General features: G+C 40.8%; 2 protein-coding genes and 1 pseudogene across 6 annotated transcripts in view; 2 read left to right on the forward strand and 1 right to left on the reverse strand.

Moving 5' to 3' along the window:
* Window positions 1–15,906, reverse strand: part of cdh4 (cadherin 4, type 1, R-cadherin (retinal)) — a 188,716-nt gene extending 172,810 nt beyond the window's left edge. The window contains exons 1-2 of one of the 2 annotated variants that reach the window (XM_044170949.1): window positions 15,431–15,906; window positions 13,534–13,645 (exon numbers count right to left, since the gene is read on the reverse strand). In XM_044170949.1, coding sequence (XP_044026884.1) covers window positions 13,534–13,645; window positions 15,431–15,673 — 355 coding nt within the window. In that variant the 5' untranslated portion in view covers window positions 15,674–15,906. The remainder of the gene's footprint in view (window positions 1–13,533; window positions 13,646–15,430) is intronic. The other variant, XM_044170958.1, reaches the window with a different exon arrangement.
* A 4,251-nt stretch (window positions 15,907–20,157) lies between these two features.
* Window positions 20,158–22,757, forward strand: LOC122863997. 4 transcript variants are annotated; one of them, XM_044170993.1, is made up of 9 exons: window positions 20,159–20,556; window positions 21,460–21,530; window positions 21,618–21,794; window positions 21,885–21,946; window positions 22,029–22,118; window positions 22,206–22,247; window positions 22,316–22,489; window positions 22,569–22,604; window positions 22,703–22,757. In XM_044170993.1, the coding sequence occupies exons 1-8, from the start codon at window positions 20,399–20,401 to the stop codon at window positions 22,602–22,604; spliced, it is 810 nt and encodes a 269-aa protein (XP_044026928.1). In that variant the 5' UTR covers window positions 20,159–20,398; the 3' UTR covers window positions 22,703–22,757. The 4 variants fall into 4 exon arrangements, 3 of the variants coding, with proteins under 3 accessions (XP_044026938.1, XP_044026928.1, XP_044026916.1); XM_044171003.1 differs by lacking the exon at window positions 22,316–22,489 and having other exon boundaries at window positions 20,158–20,556; window positions 22,703–22,756; XR_006375128.1 differs by having other exon boundaries at window positions 22,316–22,604.
* LOC122863988 lies at window positions 22,754–24,127 on the forward strand (annotated as a pseudogene).
* Window positions 24,128–24,419: the final 292 nt, after the last annotated feature.

Raw genomic sequence — 24,419 nt, forward strand, 5'->3', positions numbered from 1 at the left:
TTAAATATGTGAATGACTGGAGGGGGGTTAATGATTAAGAGAATATTGTGAAAACAACATCTTCAAGTACTTGCAGGGTACAGCTTACATTTTGGCACTGCTACCAGTCTCTGGTAATGCCTATTAACAAGACAAAGTTAGCAAGTCTTTTGCATTTTCCCCTCTGTTGGCAGCTGAAAAAAGAATGCTAAGATTTGATTAAATTAGAATAAATGATACAAGCTGTGAATTAGGATTGTAGTACAAGTACTGAGATACTGGGATTTCACAGAGTAAAATAACTGCGGGTATTCTTGGCATGTGTGCACCTGTGTGTCTGTGTGTGTTCACATGTGCTGAAGAATACCATATGTACTGAAACCAAGCTGCCCTCTCCAAACTGCACTGACTTTACCACAACTGATACAAATACTGAAGCAGGGCCTTAAAATGCAGTTATTAAAATAATTAAATTGTCTCAACTTTTCAGCTGGCAGCTGTTTCTTTTATCTACTTTTTGTGTTAAAATGGCAGCTTGTACTTTGCCTGCGTGATAAAGATTTTGTCAGGATAACTGAATGAGACAGAGTGCAAAACGTGTTAACTACACATAACATAACATATGCAGCTGGTCTAATAAGTGGCTTCATTAGACATGCAAAACTCAATCCCCAAAACCAGAGTCCAGATAGGCATTCAAGAGGAGGAGCACTGAGAGCAGAAAACAGTTCTCATTACGTTACAACAAAATGTCCAAAAGCAATGCTCACATAACCAAACCACCAGAACAACTGGACAAAATCAACATGAAATGGCTGCATGTACATTGTAATTACCTCAGATTAGCACTAAACTAGAATTACTGCCCTGTCTCTGCCAACCAGTCAAGTTGCAGTTTACATCCATGTCTGTCCAGACTCATAATATATTGTATATAGTGAATACTTGGAAGGAATTGAATAAACGGTTTAAAGTGTATTTTTGGTTAAATGGTGATACATATGTACATTGATACATTGTTGAACTGATTAATAAAGGATTATCATAGATGTATTGGCTAAACAGGTACACATGTACTTGGTTACTATGTAAAGATGGATTGTTATAGAGTATAGCTGCTTTTGTTTTCTCCTGGCGTTTTTAGATGTGAAGCCTCTCTATGAGCTGTCACACGATTAGCTAGGCGCGCTCCAATACGTTGTTTGCAGTCACATTATTCCGATGACTGATAGGACAGGACAGGTTCAGTTTTCAACGCCAAATTTTACTTTCGATGGCAAAATTTTAAGTCACTGTCCTGGCTCCATAGGTCAAGCTATCTGGAGTGCCCATGACATCTAAGGGAACGTTAGCAGAGATAAGCTGTTCTAACTGGCGGACACATCTCTCTAAAAGAGACACTCTATCTGCAAAGGCAGAACAGTTAACACAAACCATGGTAATATAGTTAATGAGGCTATAACTATGGGTGACTAGATGTAAAGCTAGTAAGCTAGGCTAAGCTCAAAGATAGGCTAACAGGGCAGCAACTAAGGCTAACCCTTAATGCTAAGATCAAATACAAAAGTGAAAAGTAGCAAATTTAATGTGATGTGGACTAAGCACAGAGAGAATAAGGACGTGTGTCACAGGAAGCAGCATCACATAGCCGTGAGAAAACGTTTGACGTGATTCGACCTCCATTTAACTGTAATTAAGACATCCAAGAATCCATTTTATTCAGCATTCCAATTCAGTTAATTCAGCCATAAGTCTTCAATGTAAAAATCCTGGGTTTTTTTTTTTGTTTTATGTTATATTACAATGATGGCATCAACACATTGTTTGATCTGACTTTAACATTACTCACAGATAGTACTAGATTGCCATGGAAATGAACTCTGTACACACCAAACATCCCAAAGTACATGTTTAATGCATTTGTAACTATACTACAGTTTAAGTCAGTTCTGTTTAGTATAAACTGTTATGCAGCTTACTATGTTGATCACACATATGACTGCACTGATGTTCAGGCCTTCTTCCAACTCCTCGCATTTCATGTAACATGCTGCAGGGCCTGAAGGTGGAAGAGGGTCTTGTATTGTTGCCAACATCCCCTAGCTCTACGATAATGAGCTCTACAGGACCTGAACCTGACCCAAGCATGCAAAGCTATCAGTTAAAAATAACAGGCAGGACCATTGCTGTGGTCAAAGCATTGCGTGGTATTTCAATTATTTAATATAATCTTGGAGAAGCATAACAAAAATGCAAATCAAGCTGTGAATCACCATATGAAATCAGGAAACCCACCAGATATCTACGGATGGTGGATGTTTATTCATGACAGGTGAGTTATGCACAGTAGGCCTGTGGCCCTGCAGGGCAGCAGAGCTTATACAACCAAGACGTTTAACTCTCGGCTTCATAATGATACTTTTAGAGAGCTGTTCAAAGCTTTCCATGTCCCCTGGTTAGAATACAGACAGGTAGATTAGAAATGACTACAGCATGTTCAGACAGGAACCTGTGGGCTGCAAATCAAAAGGCTACATGGTTAAGCACAGACATGAGCTATTACATGCAAATTCCACAGCAATAAATGGACACCAAACTACAGAACTTGTGTGTTGATCATTTATCTGTGGCAGCTCTGACATGTCATCATTTGGATTAGCCTTGATGTTAGATTGGTTTACACCGCTATAAATTTGACGCTGTATTTAAATAGCTGACTGGATGTAACAGCCATCATTCACTTTGCCACAGCCCTGTGGTGGCTGTAATCATGATGACACAGTAATATGGCTGCATCCGTTTTGTTTTACCCAGGCTAAATAGCTGTTTATGGCAATAAGAAAGCTTCTATTCCCAGAGGCCACAGTTAGTCAGACTGCCTCTTATTGTCTTACTGCTGGGTTGTGGTGCAGAGCACTGTCACACACCCTCCCACCTTGCCTCTCTTCTCTGTTGGTTCTCAGAGCTATTATTTTTATCTGAAACCCTATACGAGGCTACAGAGAGAAAAGAGACAAGAGAAAGAGATCGAGAGGGGAAGAGAGGCACACAGAGAGACAGAGTGGAGGGGGAGAGGAAAACTGTGATTCTTCTGAAGCTGTGATCGATGCTACCAGCATGTGTCTGCATTGCACGTTGCCAGCAAAAAGGAGGGCTCTATTGATTTGCTCCCATATTTCAATCAAAAAAGTTGGTTCTCAACCCCAGATTTTCCTCCGTACTTCTATGAATTACCAGCCTCTCACTAAATAAAGACTAGAATGCCAAACGTCAACCTTAAGCATATTTGAAAAAATTCCATCTTGTTGTTGAGACAACAAAAGACATGTTTGTGTGCGCAACTGGGACATCTTTGGCATGGTAATGATGTTTCATGTGGATTTCTGACTTTTGCAAGCCGATGGCTATAATCTTCTCATGGGTATTTGCAGTGCGCCTCTATCCACATCAACAAATATGTCAAGAAGTGAGCAATCAGTACAAAAGGCACAATCAGATTTAGAAATTCATCTTTTTTCCCCTGGCAGTTTAACTGTGCGTGTTCTCCAGCAGGGATCAGAAACATACAGGTCTGCAGGTAGATTATTATAATGTAATAGAAACCCATCTGGAGGTCAAAACTAATAGTATGATGGCACATTTAACATATGTACAGATGCCTAGAGGGGCCTCTGCTACAATGAATTAACCTCCACAGTAAGTGTTAATGTGTGTCACTGTGTCTATGTGCATGTGCGTGGGATACAAGTTGCGTATGTGACCTGCTCTTGTGTTAAGACAGCTCTAAATATAAATCAGACAAGTAAGTCGTGCTTTGTTTGGTGTCTTAGTTTTTGAGGAAATGGATTCGTAAGGGAGTCAGTGATAGCATGATGAGCTCCCTCAGGTTTTGAGATAGAGAGACAGACAGACAGACAGACAGACAGACAGACAGTTGAGATAATGTGTTCATGGAAAGAAAGCAAAGTAAGCAATAAAAACATAAAAAGATTCAATTCTTTACTGACATTGGAGCTGGCAATGAGAGGGAACAGGAAACAGAATGGATTAAGTTGTATTATAATTCGACGGTAGAATATCTTCTGTTTATTCTGGTCAGCAAAGCATATTTGCAGATTTGTCGGCCTCCCACAGACAAATCTGCATCACAACAGGATGGAGCATGGTTCCGTATTGTGATTTCCAAATCAGCCATCTGAATCCTAGCCAGAATGAGCTCTTTCAAACAGTCTGTAGAAAGTATTACTGAGTTCCCTCTGCTGTAGCAAGCAAGTCAGTCATTGCTCAAGATGTAACAGGTACCACACATTTAGCAGAAATACACCTAGAAACCTTGTCTATAACATGACAACAAGATTAAAACCAATAGCTTCCTCTAAATCATAAATGGAAAGATTCAAACTCAACCAGAGACATCTAAATGGGTCTATGAAAAATGTAAAAACAAAAACACAAGGAATGGTGAGTTTCAAATTAAATGAGATTAGATGAGCTGCATAAGAAATAGTTCCCAGCAGTGGCCATCCACAAGTCACTGTGCATGAGCAAATAAGCCTGCACACAGCCCGCTTTTTAGATCTAAACAGACAGCAAATTGATAGAATCAAATCCAAAAAGCGTCACCACCATAGGAGATGCAATTCCCCCCCTCCCCTTTTTTCCATAATGGAGTCAGGATTTGTGTTTCTATTTTCTTTTATGGTGCCATCGTTTCCCAAACTGTTTCTTTTATGTGCTTCAGAGCCTGGTGAAAAATGGCAGAGACATTGTATATCTTTCAACACCAAGGCTAATCTACAGCACATACACAGTTTACTGTATATGCTGTAGCTGCACTCATTCATTTGCTATTTAAAACAGTGAAACAGGCACAAATACACTCCGGTAGCACTTGGCATGTGGATTTTTACTAGTAAGAGGTAGAATAACAACGTGAATCCTTAAGATGGTTTCTAATGTAAGGAGGCATGCTCCTGTGCATATCCTAATGCAGTTTAATGTGCTCAACCCAAGCAGTTGAGTAGCGTGACAACATTTCCTTTTCTAACAGCCAGGTTTTGAGCATGGAGATGAGTTGCAATCAAGAGTGCAAATAATCTCATGTTAAACAGAAATTATGAGCAATATCAACGCCTCCTGTTGCTTTCATCCAGTATATTAACACCAAAATGTGCAATCTAATAAACGTCATGTTTTTATGTTTAACAGTCTGTGAAAAATGTAATTGTACAGTTAAATCTGACTAATATTTGTTAAACTGAGGCATTTCATCTGAGCTGTTATGGTGAAATCAAAGCCTCTATTTTAGTAATGAAAGTTTTTCATTAATATGGGAATACAGAAAACCTTCCTTTCTGTTTGATTGACAAGTTTACATCTTTACCACTATAAACAGGTATGTCTCTCTCTGTTTAGTGTATATCTCGCTCTCACTCATCCCTCTCCTTTGCTTACTAATAAGCCGTGAGATTGACAGCTGGATTACTGGGCTGGTTTGTAATCCTTTAATTTCTCCATTTAAGATAATCACCCTCTGGATGGAGCGCTGCCTACAAACATATGCACACATAAACACACAAATACACACAATACACAAAATATACTGTGTTTATATATAAATAAATAAGTGTGTTTAAGCATTAAACAAAAATGAACAAGAGAATATGGTGAAAACAAGAGCACGCAGGCGCCCTGATCAAATATAGATTCCAGGCTGAAATAAATCCAAAAGACAAAGTAGAGCACAAGCCGCTCTCTGGCAAGGGACCTTTTTGATATTACAGTTTGTAGAACAAAGGCATCTTGACAGTGTAGTCTTTTAATTAAAGCGATAGAATAGCAAAAGCCCTGTGGCTTCCGAAATGGCTGTACAGTACAATACAGAGTGGCCCTCTGGAAATGCATTTAGCAGCCGCTTAGAAGGATCTATGTGTTGAGTCAAGCAACGTAAATCATTTTGATTGGGCCGTGTTTTTCATCTCCTCCAGTGCTGCAGACTGAGGATATGAGTGTTGGAGAACATGTGAGGTCAAGTGGCAGCACAAGGTCAAACCGCTTGGCCATAATTCATCAATGAAGTGAGAAGCTATATGTCACTTTGTGCCCCTGACTCAGGAATGAAAAGGGGGTGGGGGAGAGAAAAACGAGGAGGCACAGCTGGGCAATACGGTAGCTAGGGTAGGTGGAGATTCTCATAGATCATCACTCAGTAAACACATATTGTCAAATATGCACGAGGGATGCAAAAACTGTGCTGAACATCATTTGGTCTGGTCTCAAATGTGGTTCAAACGCACAGCTATTATGCTAAAATATACATTTCTGTCTAACATGCTGGAGAATGTGGAAATGTCATGGTGTGCTTCACAGGTGCACAAGACACTGGTTGGAAAGGATGACGCTCCAGAAGGCCTTCAAATGTGTGACCATCAGTGTTGGGCAGTAATGCATTACTTACTAATGTGTTACAGTAATGTGATTGCTTTTTTCAGTAACGGTAGCATAAGGGATTACAGAAAATCTGTAATTACATTACAATTACTAATCACAGTAACGATCTGTTACTTGAATCCCGTAATTTGGGAGTCGGCTTGTTTGCTGTCTTAACAGGAGTTTGATGGAGAGTTGATATCAGTTTGGCCTCAGTGGACAGACTGGTCTGGTACATGCTGTGTGGGGAAGCAGATAGCCTCTAACAAAAGGGGAGAACTGGGAGTCCTGGTTACAAGACATGTGGCTTCAGATAATTCCAAAGTTGTTTCATTTGCATGTTGTTCTTCTTAGCTGGCTTGCTAACATTAGTCATGGGTAAGCCCACATTGAGGAATCACCTAGTGTTGCTAAGAGATGGATGATATTTGAACCCCGCGGCTTTACTGTGAGGGCGGGATTTCTGGAGAGCTGCGTGCACTTGCCCAGGCTAAGCTAGCTGCTGGATGGCCAGTAAATCCCACCAAATTATAGGGCTGCTTGTTAAACCATGTTTCCTTTTCTATTTCTACTCGTGTTAAGACTTGTGAAGACGCATGGGTGTGAAGGATTTTGAAGTTGTTTAAAAGGAACTTTTGACAGAGCTGGGCTGAGTAATGAAAGCAAAGTAACGAGTATTGTAACACATTACTGCTGAGTAATTAGTTAAGTAATATAATTACTTTTTTAATAAGTAATGCATAGTGAGTGACTGGTTACAGTTTAAGTACCTTGCCACCTTGACTGGTGATCTTGTTGTTCAACCTCCATCTCCTCTGGTTCTCAGTCTCCAACTCACCTCCTCCACCTGCCTTCTTGGTGTCCAGGAGGAGGACTGGATGGACTTGTAAATCCTCTCCAACAGCCTGATCCACTCCAGAGTGATTCTAACTTGCCCGGAAGTGGCAAATAAGACTCTAAACATTCAGGCTGTGCTTGATGGAGGTCGACTAGAGAAACTAGCTAGTAAAAGTCACATAGGTAAATGGACGACAGAAAAATAAATCTAGTCTATACAGTATGTGAATTCTTGCTTTATATTTCTCAAGGTATTTTATTTCTTGGAAGAAGAAAACTTGGCATGACTCAAAGCCAATCGCAGCTTTGAAAAGCCACAATTTCAGACTGATGATAACGGAAATGGAAAATTGGTTCAAACTGAGCTTTTCCACATTATTTTCCAACAGGCGAGGTTTGCACTGAGCTCTTACTCTCTTCTTTTCAGTTTCTTTTGCAGGGTTACTATAGTTAAATCCTTTTTTTCTATTAATGTAATAATAATTATCTATCCAATAATCCACCTAAATGACACTGAAGTGCACATTGTCATGACAATACAAACAAGCAGGATAACATGCAAGTGAATAATTTGAGCTGAAGAAACACCACTTCAATACTGAAGACCTGATTTGTATTCAGATGCATGTAAATCCTGCAAGCCTAAAGGAGGGGGACACCTTTGTAATGAACTGCTAGATTGGGTTATACTTAGAGTTTAAAGGTGAAACAGAGGTCCCCTAGTGGGAAAACGGTTCATTTCTGCACTGCAACAAAAAAGCCAATAAAGTCTTAATCAAGGCCACCGATCATGAAAGTGCACCGAGATGCAAAGCACAAATACGCATTGATTATGTGGGAGGATGGTCAATTTAAAAAAGGTTTTCAATAACAAATGCAAATAGTATTCACAACATACAAGGTCATCAATGGTATATGTGCCGTTCGTTTCTTCAAAAGAGAGCGTTTTGCTACTTTCTTTGACAGTACATGTAAAGAGACTCATCCATCGAGAAGGTTAAACTGTAATTTGTTCTAAAAAAAAGAAAGAAAGTAACACCACTTTAAACTTTGTCCATGAATATTTTTTTCTCAATTTGCCCTTGTCTCCAGAACTCCAGAAATACAGTAGTGAGTCTCTAGTTCCTCGTCCAACAGTCTCTTATCCGTTAATCCCTTGCCAAGGACTCTTTTTTGGCTAACACCATCAAAAGTGCCTAGTTTCTTCTTTTTCCCTTATAATCACTCCATGATTTAACCCACAGCCGCCAGCTCTTGCAGATGCAATCTGAGGTCTGATAATATCGCGGTTAACTCCGTTTGAAGGTCAGAATTCAGGGCACAATTAGCTCACCTCTATTTTGTCAGGAAATGTAGATCTACTGCATAATCCCACCCAGTAGAGTGCAAACAGCGGCTTTTAAAATGCAGCAGGAGTCTGAGGCGTCGTCTCTGACAGCTTCTCACTGTCTAAATGCAAGGAGGTCGCAAAGAAGCATGCCTGTCTCTCAGTGGGCACCAGATGGGAAAGCAATGAAACTCCATGAGAGCGCATGCCATGACCCAGCAACAAACCATCAGACTAAAGCTAATACTAGTGCATAGTGAGAGGAGATCAGTGCACTAGAACTAATAAAATTCACATGGAAGCCCTGACAAGAGGCAATATTATTTCTGCTGACAGCCAGTTTCCCATCTATCAAAACCCCTTTTCTACTTACTACCTCCACTGTGGAAATGACTACAAAACAGGATGAAAAGGATTGTGCTGTGGCACGTACTATATCTTGGGTGGCTTGCTTGATGGAATTGGCTCAGCATGTATGTCATGTTGTAGGGAGTTTGAGGGATATAGGAGCGTAGCTTGGTTTGGTAAGAAGGCAGGCGAGATAAAGAGAAATGATGTGGCTCATCTTCTGCACCTGTATTCTATCAGCTCGCCACAGACTGCAGGTCCTGGCTGCAGAGATGAAAGACTCTCTGGAGGACAAGAGAGATGTTCGTGAGTCAGAAGTAAAATGGCATCCCGCTTATCAAATGCCTGGAAACATAATCCACCCGACCCCCAGTTCTTGGGTCTGGACGTACTTATGAAAGCCCTGTCACTTTGAATAGTAGGTTAGGAGTCAGAAGTGCTCCACAGCACAGCGAACGCAGAGCTTGCTGTTTCAAAGCAGATATGGCTCCTTGCCAGATTTTCCTGCTGTAGTCTAATTGGGGTCATGTTACAAGTCATTTTCTATATGTAACTTTTAGAGATGGAATTAAACAATAGGAAATCCATGCCGAAAGCGTATAGCTGATGGAGGCATGAACCTCCTTAAATTAATCTTTTAGATTAAAGTACAGTGTGCTTTTTTTTACCATGCATGCACTACAGCAGTTATAAAATAACTGCAATAGAAAGACCCAATTTTAAATTAAAAGCCCAGGGATGAAGGAAGCAAGGAAAAGACACCCAATTGTAGGTGTTTTTTTCATGTGATTCAAGAGACAACACAGGGACTGAAAATGAACACAGGCCCATTCTCTTTGAAAGGGCAGTGTGGAGTCGAGATGGCAAAGCACAGGCTTTATGAAATGAAAAAGATATTGTAGGCTTGGTTAAGAAATACACACATGTGATGCTCTCTGCCAGAAAACATTATATTAAGTTATCATCCTTATTTTGTATCTCATTTGCCCACAACAAAGCGGTCCTCTGCTGTATTTCTAAAAACTGCCATTGAAAAACTAAAATCAATTATTCTCCAAAAACTATGTTTCTGCAATCCAGTAAATCCATCAAAGTAATATTCTTTGTCACAACATTTTGGCGACATGAAGCGAAATATGCAGTCAGGCATGTGTCTATATCACACAGAGCAGTGTTGTTCACTGTCTTTCAGGAATGGGGAGGGGCAAAGGGTGAAACTCATCACTGCTGTCTTTTCAAATATGCGTTGACAGTGACTTAAAGAGACACTATCCTGACTGAACTGTATTTCAAATCAATTTCTTTTGTGCTGAGGCCACGTCCCCTTGTCCATGTTCCTAGGTGTCTGTTCCGGCTCTTGGAGCGAGGTGATGGTTTACACAGCGATGTGCAATCAATGGAATATTTCTTTTCATGGCTTATCTGCCCACAGCGGGAATCTGCACGGACCACGACTCAAGGCCCGGCTGTCTGCTTGCCCGTGTGCCACAGCCTCCCCCTCCAATCCTGACCCAGCTCTTAGACAAACATCTCCATGAGAGCATGGGATGATTTATTCAGCACAACTTAGTGGCAGCGCAGAGATTTGTGAGTTAGTTAAACAAAGGTCTTTTATGGTCAACCACAAAGCCATAACAGCCATTTTAACCTATAAAGCCAGCGAAGAATGACCAAAGGGGCCACTGAATGATGCATTATAATTCAAAAATGACCTTTCAAGTCTTGACCAGACACTTCACTTTACCTGCAGGGGGAAAAAAGAAGTAAGGTTAAAGGACCATACAAATGTTTTAGCAAAATGTAGTGTATTTATTACCTATTTATTATCGTTTAAATCACTGCTGACTATTTTCAAAGTTGTGCTGTTGTGTTTGTTGAATGTTCTCCTACCTCAAGGCAGTGGCATTGGTTTCCATTCATTCCATTTTGTCACTGTCCAGTGAAAAACACGTATTGCCATGTTTATGGTTTCATATAGGTTAAAGCAGTGGTTGCCAAAGTGGCCGCTGGGACCCCTAATGAGTCACAATGGGTGGGGCTGCGAAATGATTAAAAACATAGGAAAGAAGGAAAAATAACATTACAGCTATACAAAATATTGTGGATTTTTTGGCATTTTTTCTTGTGAAATGCTGGAGTTTTACCTCGTCAGGACTCTAAAAACATATTAAAATGAAACAATCCGAGAAGGGAACATCACTCTCTGGTTGAACTGCTGAATAAGCATTTTTTGGCTATAAATGGTCAAAAGCCAAAAAGGTGGGGAACCAGTAAAGAAACGATTACATGATGGTTGAGGAAAATCTCTAATCTCTAACTCTCTAAAACCATGTAAAATGCTTTTTATTTTTTTATCAGTGTTTTTGGTGTTGTGTGTAGTAATGCAGATAAAATTGCAGGCTGGGGTGCCCGAATAGCCTAGGGATTTAAGGCGTTGACCATGAACTGCAACATCCCCGGTTTGCGTCCAGCAGGGGACCTTCACAAATCAGACAATAGTGAATGCAGAAAGAGGTAACCGATCTTAAGCAAGTTTAAAGAAAGAAAAATGGAGCTGCGGTCCAAACATTGTTCAGCTACTGGAAACAGAGGCCTGGTTCACACTGCACCTGCTGGGCCACAGCTCTTTAGTCCTTCCCCCATCGCTCACTGTCCATCCCCCCCGGGAGACAACAGTCACAGCCCACAGCGGTCCAGCAACCCCCTAGCCAGCACTGGAGCATCCCAGACCCTCCCTCATCTCACCCCCAGCCCATTCATTTTCTTGGAAAGTGACAGTTTCAGGTTATACATATTGTGGCGTTAGTATTAAAGGCTTCCTCTAGCTGTGTATCCCACTGTATAGAAAACAGACCTTCAGTAAGGCTAGCCACTGCACATTCATCATTGCATGAGGACTTGCTGCTGCAGTCCATATCCCTTTGAGTGGCCAGTTGGGAGGACAGCGTGCCTCTAAGATTGATTTTTATAAAGAACAAACACAGAGACAGACAAAATGCGAGAGGCTGGATGCAAAAGTAATATGGGATCAAAGCTGGAGCTGATGTTGCGCATGAGCTAAATCAAATTGATGCAGTTGAACTCTGCCGTGAAGTGTTAGCAGCTAATACGTACACCAGGACATATCACACGTGTGTGCAACATCCCCCCGAGACACATGTGCATATAACACACACACACACACACACAAACGCTGAGGAGAAACCCACATACGTTACCAGTCTAGACACATCACCCTCTGTTAACATTGTTTGGGTCAGTCAGGACGCCTCAGCCCCATTTACAAACAGGCAGAAACCTTGAGCCCCGAGCCCCTTCAGGCAAACTCGCTCCCCACTGACCAGCTGCACTGTCCTTGTCAGCCTCCTAAATAACAAAATAACCTCCAGAATAATTCAATTATTTTGCTCGCAGCCGGAAAATGCTCAAACAGCTGTTACAATGAGAATGCCGTTTCCTCCTGGCAAATAGCATTTCACGTAACAATAGGCAAATATTTGGCTACAAAGCAGAGTGTCAGGGGAGAGCTAAGCTTATTGTACACTGCTGTTGAGATGTTGCCTGCAAGTGTGAGTAGTAGTGTAGAGTAGGTTACAGGAAAGAAATAGAAGCAAGTGTGTAACAACCTAAATATTGGGCCCATATTACCAAAACCAAGTCCCTCGACTTTTGTGGTAAAAATCCACAGTGTAGATATGAAAATCTGCAAAATACTGAAGCATTTCTCATCTTGGCAGTAATTTCTTGATGTTGCTTTTTTTTTAAGAGGTTTAGATATGATATGGTCTATGTTACAGAAGCACATCCGGTGAATGTCAAAGTTTTTGTTTATCTGTCAATTATGCAAATTGGGACTCTAGGATGTGAATGAGGGGGATTTTTTCCATTATGGCAAAGATTCACCAGCAAATAGAAGAGACATGCTGAAGAAACTTCAACGTAATTTCAAATGGAGATGAACCTCACAGTAGATTCAGTACATTGCCTGCTCTGAAAAGAAATGGAGCGAATGAAAACAGAATTGAATTCCAGAATTGAAAAACAGAAAGAATAAAAGGACTGGCAAATGTATTACAATGAACACTGGGAATGAAATTAAAGTTTTGGGCTTCCAGCTGCAAACATGCAGAGTACGCAACAGGCCATTTAAATTAGTCTGCTCTCTCAGCCTGCTGTTTAGTCAATCAAAAAGGGAATGTATTATTTTTTTGTGCAATCAGTGTAATTCAGGTGTTCATTCATCAATGAAACTCCATATCAAATGACAACTTTTGAACAGAATGCACTGCACACCTACTGTCACATCATGTTTAATCACATCGCAAGATTTTTTCAACCCAAGCTTCATCACAACTGGATCTTTCTGCTTGGATTTATGCATGTCTGTGCTCAAGATGAGCTGCTTATGTTGCACAGCCACAACCAGAGTGTGTTCTGACCTTCTTTAGGAGTGATGGAGAGCCACGCGCCATAATATATGCCCCCCCCCCCATACACACACACACACACACACACTTACTCACTCAATCACACTGTGAGGTTGGGGACACATCTGGGCAGAGAAGAGAAAATATCATCAGTCAATAAATGAGTTCCAGAAGCAGCAGACTTACCTTTGAGAATGCTCTGGCCGTGCAGTACGTCTCTCGAGACAATCACTGTGTAGAAGTTCTGGGAGAAGCCTGGTCTGCATGGGGGTTTGAGGGGCTGGACTGCCTTACTCCCCTGAGGAATAAAACAAGACGGCCTATTAAGCATTGGCAAATTGACTTACAGCCACGGGGTCACACGCTGATCTCACAGCCTTTTCAGACTAATATTGAACTTCACAGTCTCTCTGGCTACAGTGAATGGTTTGCTTCAGACTACAGCATGCTGCACTTGGACCGTGACAGTGGGGAAATCCACATTTGGGGCCAGTGGTGGAATGTAACTAAGTATTAGACTTAAGTACAATTTTGGTACTTGTACTTTACTAGAGTATTTCCATTTTCTGATACTTTATACTACGACTCCACTACATTTTGGAGGCAAATAAGGCAAAACGTTTGCTCGTTTACATTTATTTAATAGCCTTAGTTACTAGTTACTTTGCAGAGTTACATTATTAATACAAAACATAAACCAACTAATGAATTATAATACATTATTATAGATTAAGCTACGCAGCTATATATAAAGTTATTACACATTAATGCACCAGTAATTATAATCCAGTAATATAATATGTTATGTGATTCTGAAATAGGCCATTCTGCATAATGAGTACTTTTACTTTTGGTGCTTTAAATTTATTTTGATGCTAATACTTTTGTACTTTACAAGCACCACATGAAAGTAATTTTGAATGGAGGACAGAGTATTTTTACACTGTAGTATTACTACTTTTACTCAAGTAAAATATCTGAATATTTCCTGCCAACAATGGCATCTCCTCTAAAAGCACTGTAGAGAAACATCAAGTCTCATGAGAGACACTGAAATACCGAATAAATTCATTCTTAATGACAGCAATCATCATCTTCTTCTTCAAAATCATCATTATTACCATCACAGATGTTATCATCAGGATCATCATATGCTGAATAAGATCAAAAATGATAATGACATCAGTGATAATCATTATAAAGATGATGACTATGGCTAGCAGGAAATGTTTAACCTAAACATATATACTGCATGCTGACTGGAGTGTGAGAGCAAGAGAGCACAGAGAGTGTGTGTGTGTATGTGTGTGAAAGGGACCCGAATGCATTAAATCATACAGTCGATATATAAGCATAGGTGCAGGCACACAGTACTTCCAGCAGTCATTTCATTCTCCACAGAATGTGCTTGCAGGGATAGACCTCATTCATCACATCAATTTATGTGTTTATAAAGAAAATATATTGCACTTTGTTGTATAATATAGGCATCTTAATGTTTTCCTGAGGGCACATCAGTAAAGCTCAACAAACTTCTACTGCATATATTTGGGAAATAAGGCTGGCTTTAGAGTATTATTTGCCTAAGTTTGAAAATAAAGTAAGATAAGCTATTCATAACTGCTGATTTGCTCCTTAAATCATCCTTCTTTAAAAAAAAGCACTAAAACAAATAACCAAGTCGCCACCTGAGCCATCAATCCCAGAAATATAGAAAAGGAGAAATGGCAGTGCGTAAACGTGCGTAAACGAAGTTGATCGCAGCCAACAGAACGAGAAGCCCCTCCAGAAACCACTGTCCTCTGCAAAAAGGCACTGCAGTTTATTTAGGCGAGAGGATGCGGAGGGTGACGAACAGAGTTGTCAGGGACTTTTTGCACCACTCTTAGACAACAATATTCTTGACCTTAAACGTCGCCGTATTAAGCTCGATTACACGCATCATGTTGCCTATAGCGCAACGCTGCGGGGGGAAAGTGAGCCTCTCACAGCCACTTTCTAGGGCTCATGCAGCGCTTACAGCAGTGCAGCACTTCCACAGCAGTGTTAGCCGAAAAGGCATGTAGAAATTAACTCATCTTACCGAGGATGCGCCCACAAGTAAGGTGCACGCCAGGATGACGCAGCCAACGTTCATCTTTGCAAAACCGAGTGTTAGGAAAAAAGGGAAAGAGATGAGTCTTCTTTGCCAAATACACCTCAGTAATTCCCGGAGCCCTGTTTCTTCTTCTTGGGTGCTGAGTGAGAGACCGTCCCTACTTGTCTGGCGCAAAAGTGCCGCTGAGACAGAGATGCTGCGCTCCGTCCAGAGGAAGCCGGTGCCCATTGGATAACAGCGTCACTACAACCCCTCCTACCGCACGGCGGACCAGGCAAAGCAGTGTGCACTCTCTGCGCTTCAAATGACTCCCTGTGATGATTCCCCGTACACTTCTGCGATCTATTAGTAGAAAAAAGCATTTTCCAGGTTATTTAGATTCATATTTTCACTTCAGATGGGGCAAAGCCGGGTCTAGTGCAGAGAGTGACAACCAACCATCCGAGTCTTTTCTTGTGTTCATCAGCTAACTGGAGTCTATTTCACACCTCAGTTACCTCCTCTGCCCCTGATCCACGGTATAAGAACGGCAAGAGCTGCCGAGTTATTAGCTTGATATGCTTGCACTGCGGCATAAGACTTTGATGGTGAATATAAGGTTCAAATGAAATAAAGTCTAGTGAATCAGCAGCCTGTGTAATGATCTACAGGAAATATGTCCATTTTGCCAAATCATTTGTTTCAATATTCAGTCTTCGTATTTTTTCAATAAAAATGAATGAAAATGATTTTGCTGTTGTGGGATTATTCCATTTATTGTTATATGTGGGAAATAGAATTTTCTGCCACTATCTTAATGTCTATCACTCTGATGCCTATCAGAGAGAAGAATGTATAACCAGGATGAATGAATGTCTAGCCCCATTTTGTTTTGTTTGTTGAGTTTTTCAGGGTTTTTTTTTTTTTTTTTTTTTTTACAAAAACACAATTTGAGACTTAGTATTAACACATGAAGAAAAATATAGCAGGCTCATAAATGTACAGTTTCTGTACAGTAGTCTGAAATAAAGCCTGGGGAAAGTGTGACGTGTGCCTTTAAATGGTCTCACAATTTAATAATGTTGACATTTCTAAAGCCTCAGATCATTGCCTCAATTTCCATATCTAAGAGATCATGACAATTTAATCCCATCAAAAGGAATAGGACAGCATTGCAGTGTCAATCAACACAGCCCCGTGTCTGCCCCTGTCACTGCCATTCACTTTGCTGCTTTATTTTCAGCATTAACTCCTCCAGTATAGAAAAGAAACTGTGTGTGAACAGTTTTTTTTTGTCTGGTTTCTTTCCTTTAAATGGTATCTTCAAAATAAACTGCTTGAGGCTGATAATTAAGTAGTACTCCTAGTCTAGTTGACTACAGTTCAGTGGGTGTTTCTGTCCAGGGGGCAGGATTTTTTAAGGTCAGATATATCAGTAATACACTCCACTCATCTCTCTTCAGGGCACTGTGCTTCGGCGTTTTATTACATCCTGGAAAACTTGGCAAAGGAACTGTATGACAAGGATTTAAAACTCACACCATGTACAATAAACAATGACTAATAAATAATCTCACATCTTTGTTTCAGTCACTGTCATTTCCTCACATGGGACCAGCTGTTGACAGGAAGGAGGGTTAAGAAGGTAGAGAGCTCAGAGTTCCAGTAAGAAAATGTCTGAGTGTGCACGTCCTCAAGTGAAAAAGAGTCTTGCTAGCAGTGCTACCATATTTCCTTGCATTCAGAAGTTAGAGAAGGCCATGTATATGCTGTTTTAACTTTGAACATTATTAGTAATAACAGAGTACAGTGCATGAAGTGACCATGGCCGGATGCCCCCCCGTCTGCCTCAGCATAAACACAATGATATTCATGAAATTATTGTTTTGCTGAATTAGTACCCTGAAAAAGGGCCTGACTGATTCTCTGCGCAGCAAATTCCACGTGGCTCAAAGGTACCCTGCCAGTTTCAGAACACAAGTAAATTATTCCTCTCAAGTATCAAGCATTTGCCTAATAAAAATACCATCTGGGCACTTGAAGTGAATTGGTTTAAGGCCGTGCTGAATTATTAAACAAATCTTACAAAATGGGTCCCAGTTCTCTTTTTATAGGGGAGAAAAAGATGTTACTGTAGGAACACCTTACCATAGACTATACAGACTGCCAAATTCTACTTTCCATTTGTTATTTCATGAATTGCTTTTTCACCTCTAGTGCAGTAATTTGTGAAGAATTATATGTTTCTCTCAAGCATCTCCTAGTTTTTTGGTTTCTCTCTCTCTGCCTCTCTTGTTTTGGCTTGGTTGGACACCACAAGCAAAATTCATTAAGTGACAATGCTTTCATTCATACACTTTGTTTGGAGAGCTGCATATTTAAACAGCACAGTTTTTTTGTATTGCATTTATCACCAAGGCACAGAATTTGTCGGTGCTCATTGGGAATTGAATGATCCTGCTTGCATAAATTAGGGCCAACAAGTACATGATCACTTAGGTCTGATACCAGTATAATAATTAGGGAAGAAATTACTAAAAATGCATTTTCATGACATACTTGTTGTTCAATCAACCAGTCAGACCCAGCATACAGTACACACCAGCGTTGGTTACTGTATTTACCTATGTTACCTTTAAAAGGTGGGGTATGTGATTCTAATCCAATACACGTCTTTTTGTCAAATTCAGCAAATATCTCCTCACACAGTCACACTCCTCATACAGTCCGTCTGTTCAGTGTGTTCGCTGAAAAAAACTCTGGTGTTTGTACACAGCCCTGGCTCTGTAAATGAGAAACAAAGAACGTGGCTCAGACCGAGCCACACAACACTATTCCAGCGATTCCAGCAATGATTTGTAATAGTTTTTTACTTCACAAGACCTTACACTACACTATATACACACATCCCCATTTACACTACTGATGTCACTGACTAACACACCTCACATCTGATTTTACTTCTCAGTTTATTTTCTTTACTACAATAAATAACTTACATTTGTTGGCATTTGCACCGGGTTAGTTTTCTAGTTATAACATTTGTATATTTGTTCAAAATATCAATTTTGCAGCTCTCATGCATATAGTAACTAGTCACGCATTTTGACTTTGTTTTTCAGGACGGGATTTGTTTGCTTTTAGGTCAGTTAACTAATAAATATGGACATCTGAACGTAGCCCATGTTAATATGTGTAATAATGTTAATGTTTCCCTGACTGTTTCCCTTCATTTCAGGTTTTGTCATTTGGTGCGCGGGGTCGGTTGGTGCAACCATGTGTAAAGTTTGCTTTGGAGCACCTATGGTCTTATTGGACTTCTATAAAAAGTTCCAGCTTGTGGGCCACATGATATTTATTACTTCCCTCCTATTTGTGGAATTTTGTCCAATTCATACCGCAGATCTGTAAAAAAAAGGAATCTGCAATGTGAGGTGCAGTTACTAGCGACACCAGCAGGTGGCAAGATTCCCTCACATGAGCTGATGGAACTACAGTCTGTACAGGAAGAAAAGTCATCTGTAGTCCTGCCCCTTCTCTGCCTCTGATTGGCTGTACCGTTCCAGGTTTCTGCTAAACGCTAACACTTGCCTAGCTGTGATTCTAACCGGCACTACGAACTAGACAGGCCCAGGAGGAGAGCAACTCAGCCACGGCAGCTCACGTTTTTGTTCCTGTAGCACCAAAGCAGCAGAGAGAAGCTCCACAAACTGCTGCAACGGATCTACAGATGACTCTTGATGAACCGGTTGAGGGTTAGTCCTCTTAGTGCGCACAGGGAAACTTTGCCGTGTCTTGTTTGAGTGTAGTTGATTGTTTGCTTAACTGGTTGTAATTGAAATGGCTGAAAGTGAGGCGTTTATTGCTGCTCCATCTGAGGAGTTTTTAGAAAAATGCACAACAGAGCAGTTGCTTAAAATTGGTGAGCAATATTCTGTGGCCATGGGGGGTAAACAGCTCAACAAAAAAAAATTAAGTGGCTTTGAAATAAAAACCAATCAAAATAGGTTTGTTATGAACAGACGAAGAAGAGCCTTCTCCAGTTGCCACTGCTATAATTGGTTCATACGGGTTAACTTTTTTTGCAAAAAGACATGAGAAAATTAAACACAAATTGGAAGTTAAAAAACATTGAGGTAGAGAGGATTCACCAGCAAACATATCTTGAGAGATATTGCTTATCTTTGGGTAAAGATGGCAAGTCTTGTGTGTCCATATCAATAGCTCTGATGCTTCTGAGCAAAATGAGCTATTACACTTGGTTCCAAGCAACATGTTCCATCAATTATGGTTGTGTCTCATACTACTTAATGGGGGAAATGGCTGTAAATAGTTGCCTGTAATTTCACTATGACACTTTTGTAAACTATTAACTCTGTAGGTGTTGACCCTTGACCCCTCTGAAGTCAGACAGCTTAGGGACATAGTTTGAGTAAAACCTGAGTAAAAGTTACTTTATGTAAATGTCAAGTCATCAAAATTAAATGACTATGTTGTTTGTCCATCTCCTCTAGAATGACTCTGATCTGAAGCCCCTATCAGCAGGATGACATCATTTGTCTGTGCCTTCCATAAAACTGTTTTATGTGCTGTCTAGTGGTGTGGTATGTGGACCCAAATGCAGAATACCAGGAAGCGGTATGAGGTGAAGTAGCCGGATGGCTACAGTGTTTATTGGGGTTGATGTGGTTTACAGGCAGACAGGTAGATAAACAGGTAACGAACAGGCAACAGGAAAATGGGTTACCAGGGGCCTGTTGCACAAAAGTAGAATTAAGACATCCGGGATAAATGACTCAGCTGAGCTCAATAAAGCCAAAACATGTGCGTCCAGGCTTAATTGGTTGCACAAAGACCAAGCCAGGATGAGCAGACACGGATTCATTAAGCCAGGTGAAACCAATCCTGGATAGGTGCGCGCTCACGGCTCACTCAAATAGACCCCGCCACAGATCACAGATTAACTGATTTACCATGGCAACTAGAGCCGCGTACTTTTCCCCGTCGGAAGCACAAATCCTCATGGAGGCATACGAGGAGGTAAAAGATATAATTAAGAAGAAAGGCAACACCGCCACAGTGATAAAGCAAAGAGAAAAAGCGTGGCAAAGTATTGCAGACCGCCTGAATGCGTAAGTAGTGCACAATTACACACTCACCGCTCCGCTGAAACATCACAATTACAAATCAAATATTTAATTCACATCTCCAAAAACGCAGTTGTACTGTAATTATGAAACGGTTAAATTTTTTATTGAAATGCACTGCATATATGAGTGAAATTGTGTAACGTAACTCCATCACACTGTATAAAGCTATGATATTATTATTAAAGCCTTACATTATTATTTTACGTTACTACGCTCAGTACGGTTTAATCTTAGCCGTTGTACTCTGCTTATTATGTTGTCCACCGGTTTTTTTTGTGTTTCCCCTGCTTTTATTAATGTAAAGCAGCTTTGACAGAATGAAACAATTGTGAAAAGTGCTATATAAATAAAATTTTCTTGAATACATAGATGAGCTATAATAATTATCACTTTAATTTATATAGCGCCTTTCAAAGGACCCAAGGTTGGTTGCTCACTGCACTGCAAAATGTCTTTCTTACTTAGTATTTTTGTCTTGTTTTCAGTCAAAAAAATATCTAAAAAAATCTTAAATATTTTCTAGAGCAAAATAACCTAGGAAAATAAGCAAAAACTCTGCCAGTGAAACAAGAGAACTTTTCTAAAAGTAAGTGTTTATGGAAAAAGTAAACTTATTTCAAGAGAATTTCTTATTATATTGACAGATATTTAAATTTTTTGCTTGTTTTAAGCACACATTTACTTGAAGTTTATATTTTTGGTCTAAACCTATACTTATTTTGCTAGGTCATTTAGAAAATCAAGAAAATACATCTTTAGTGTTTTTTTTTTTTTTTTATATATTTTTACTGAAAACAATACAAAAATACCAAGTCATTTTTGTCAGTGTGACTCCATTAAATGTTCTTGTGATAAAGAATGTGTGTGTGTGTGCGTGTGATGTAGATTAAACATGAACGGGCCAAAACGGACATGGCAGCAGGTCAAAATCAAATACAAGAACATTCTGCAGAATGGTATGGTCCCTGACTAATATTTAACAAAGCACAAGCATATATTGTACCCAGAAGGTGCCTGCTCACACATTGTCTGTACTGTTTTAGCAGTGAAAAAGAATACCCACAGACAAGGCACGGGTGGTGGGTCACCAAAGGCTGACCTTACCCCAGCAGAGGACATGGCCTTGGAGCTAAATAAAGGCAGGCCCGTCTTAGAGGGGATCCCTGGGGGGAAAGAGACGAGCATAGGTTCCTCCCAAGATGCCACCCGCTTCATTCAAGGTATGTCCTTCCATCTCTACATGGAATACAACCACATTCATATTGAATCAATTTGGACTGTCTGACTTTGGTTTACCTATTGCCTTGCAGTGTCTGGAAGAACTGTGTTCCTGTTAGAGCCACCAGCACAAGCACCAGACGATGCTGATCCAGTGAGTACTCCATCAAAGGCATACTGTAGGCCTGGCATGTCTTGTCTACTAGCTTCAATATGAATCCGATTAAATGTGATAGGGTGAAAGCCCCAGTGCAGCAGCAACAGCACATGATGGAGACGATGATGATGAGGAGGAGACCATCTCTGTGGATTCCAGAAGGCATGAGGTATCATGTTAAGACTGTGAAAGTACTATTTACTCTACAATGGTGAGGAGTCCTCATCAAAATCAAAAAATCTAATTTCTTTTACAGGACCCAGATGCTATACAGTGGGAAAACCAGCCTGGCAACATAGTGCGTATTAATAAAAGGACACCACATCCTGCCAAATTCCAGCTGCGCTAATTGTATTGTGTTCACAGAGCTCACAAGCTATCAGAAAGTTGTATGGCAACCACCTCCGGCGCCAAATAGAACTGGCAGACATAGACATTCAGTACAAGAAGAAAAAGATAGAAAATCTTGCACTGGAGTCCGAAATAAAAAAGAGGACAATTAGGAAACTGGACCTTGAAATAAAAAAACTTGAGAGGGAGGTGAGATATGCCTTCAATGTACACTGTATGCTAACTGTAACACAAATGTATTAATCATTATTTTTCTTTCCTCCCCCAGCTCCAAGAAGATGACACAGCTCAAAATAAAAATTAGGTATATTCTCGTAAAGTCAAGTGAGCCATGACATATGAGCTCTTATTGTGAGCACACAGGACGGTGGCATCTTTCTAAGGTATATTTTATTTTCACAGCAATCAGTACAACCAAGTCATCGTTATAAGGCACCGGCCTCTTTTGCCCACCCCCAGCACCAGGTGTGGCCACTAGCCTATATGAAGGCCCAAAATTGTGTGTTCCTTTCTGCTCTGACAATGGCATGCCCATTCTTGCGAGATGTGGTGGATGAAGAAGCACTTGTGCTGAGGAGAGCCTTCAGGCGAGAAAGGGTCTTCAGGGACCGGTTGGACCCACTGGCCTTCCCTGATGACCATCTATATGAAAGATACAGGTTTTCTGCAGATGGCATCAGGTATCTATGCAGACTACTGGGTCCCAGGATTAAGCACCGCACTGCACGGAGCCATGCACTGAGTGTGGAGCAAATGGTTTGTGTGGCCTTGCGCTTTTTGCTAGTGGAGCCTTCCTGTACTCAGTGGGGATGCAGAACAGCTGAACAAGGCCACAATTTGCCGCACAATAAGGAGTGTGTGTCTGGCTATCAAAGCATTAGCAGATGTCTTCATCTCTTCCCTGGCCACAGAAGACTCTGTGACATGAAAGAGGAGTTCTATAGGATTGCAGGTAAGAGGATCTACAAATTACAGGACAACTGTTAACACATAGTAGGATACTCATTACTTTGTGTGACAGGTTTCCCCAATGTCATTGGTGCAGTGGACTGCACACACATAAGGATAAAAGCCCCCTCAGGTGCCCATGAGGCCGATTTTGTGAATAGGAAATCCTTTCACAGCATTAATGTTCAGGTGAACATAACTTTTGATATTGTCCATTGACGAACACTCTGCATTGCCAATGATGTGCACTGATTGGTGTAATATTCCTCATCTTATGATTTCAGATGGTCTGCAATGCTGACTGTGTGATCAGCAATGTTGTGGCAAAATGGCCTGGCTCAGTCCATGACTCCAGAATCTTTCGGGCCTCTGAAATCTATCAGTGCCTATCACAAGGTAAGCCACACAACCCCTATTTATAACCATCATGGCTGTGTCAAGAATATCACTGTGTTTATGAGGTAGTAATGATGAGATTTTGTGTTGACAGGTGAATTCTCTGGTGTGTTGCTGGGAGACAGGGGTATGGCTGCCAGCCTTTTCTCCTGACACCTTTCACAGACCCCAGGAAGCACAGCAGGCCTACAACCATGCCCATGCCAGGACCAGGGCCAGAGTTGAAATGACCTTTGGCCTCCTGAAGGCACGCTTTCACTGCCTTCACAAATTAAGGGTCAACCCTGTTAGGGCATGTGATATTACTGTGGCTTGTGCTGTCCTCCACAATGTGGCCTGCCTGAGGAAGGAGAGGGCCCCAGAGTGCCACCAGCCATGGACTGGGACAATCCGGCAATCTTCCCTGATGACGACAGTGGTCGGCTGCTGAGGGACCAATATGTGTTGAATTATTTTAGTTAGTATGTGTGCTTTCAATTTAGGTAAAAATGTCCTGCTGTGGCAGAGGAAATAGGGTTTTTTGGGTGGTTTTTTTACGAATTTGGCCTCTTATGATGTTTGTGCGGTATACTGTGTGTAATACAAGGCTGCAGGGAGGCTACTGCATCCATTCATTTGTCTGTTCAGTTGATGTGTATGGATTTGTCCTGCATTTATTTTAGTGTGCAGACATGCAGGGTGTGTTATATACAGACCTTTGAATGTGTATGTATCATTTTGTATAATATGCTTTGATTCTGTGCTTTCCATCTTGTAGAGTCACTGTGACTTCAGT

This window comes from Siniperca chuatsi, linkage group LG2, assembly GCF_020085105.1.
Source record: "Siniperca chuatsi isolate FFG_IHB_CAS linkage group LG2, ASM2008510v1, whole genome shotgun sequence".
NCBI lineage: Eukaryota > Metazoa > Chordata > Actinopteri > Centrarchiformes > Sinipercidae > Siniperca > Siniperca chuatsi.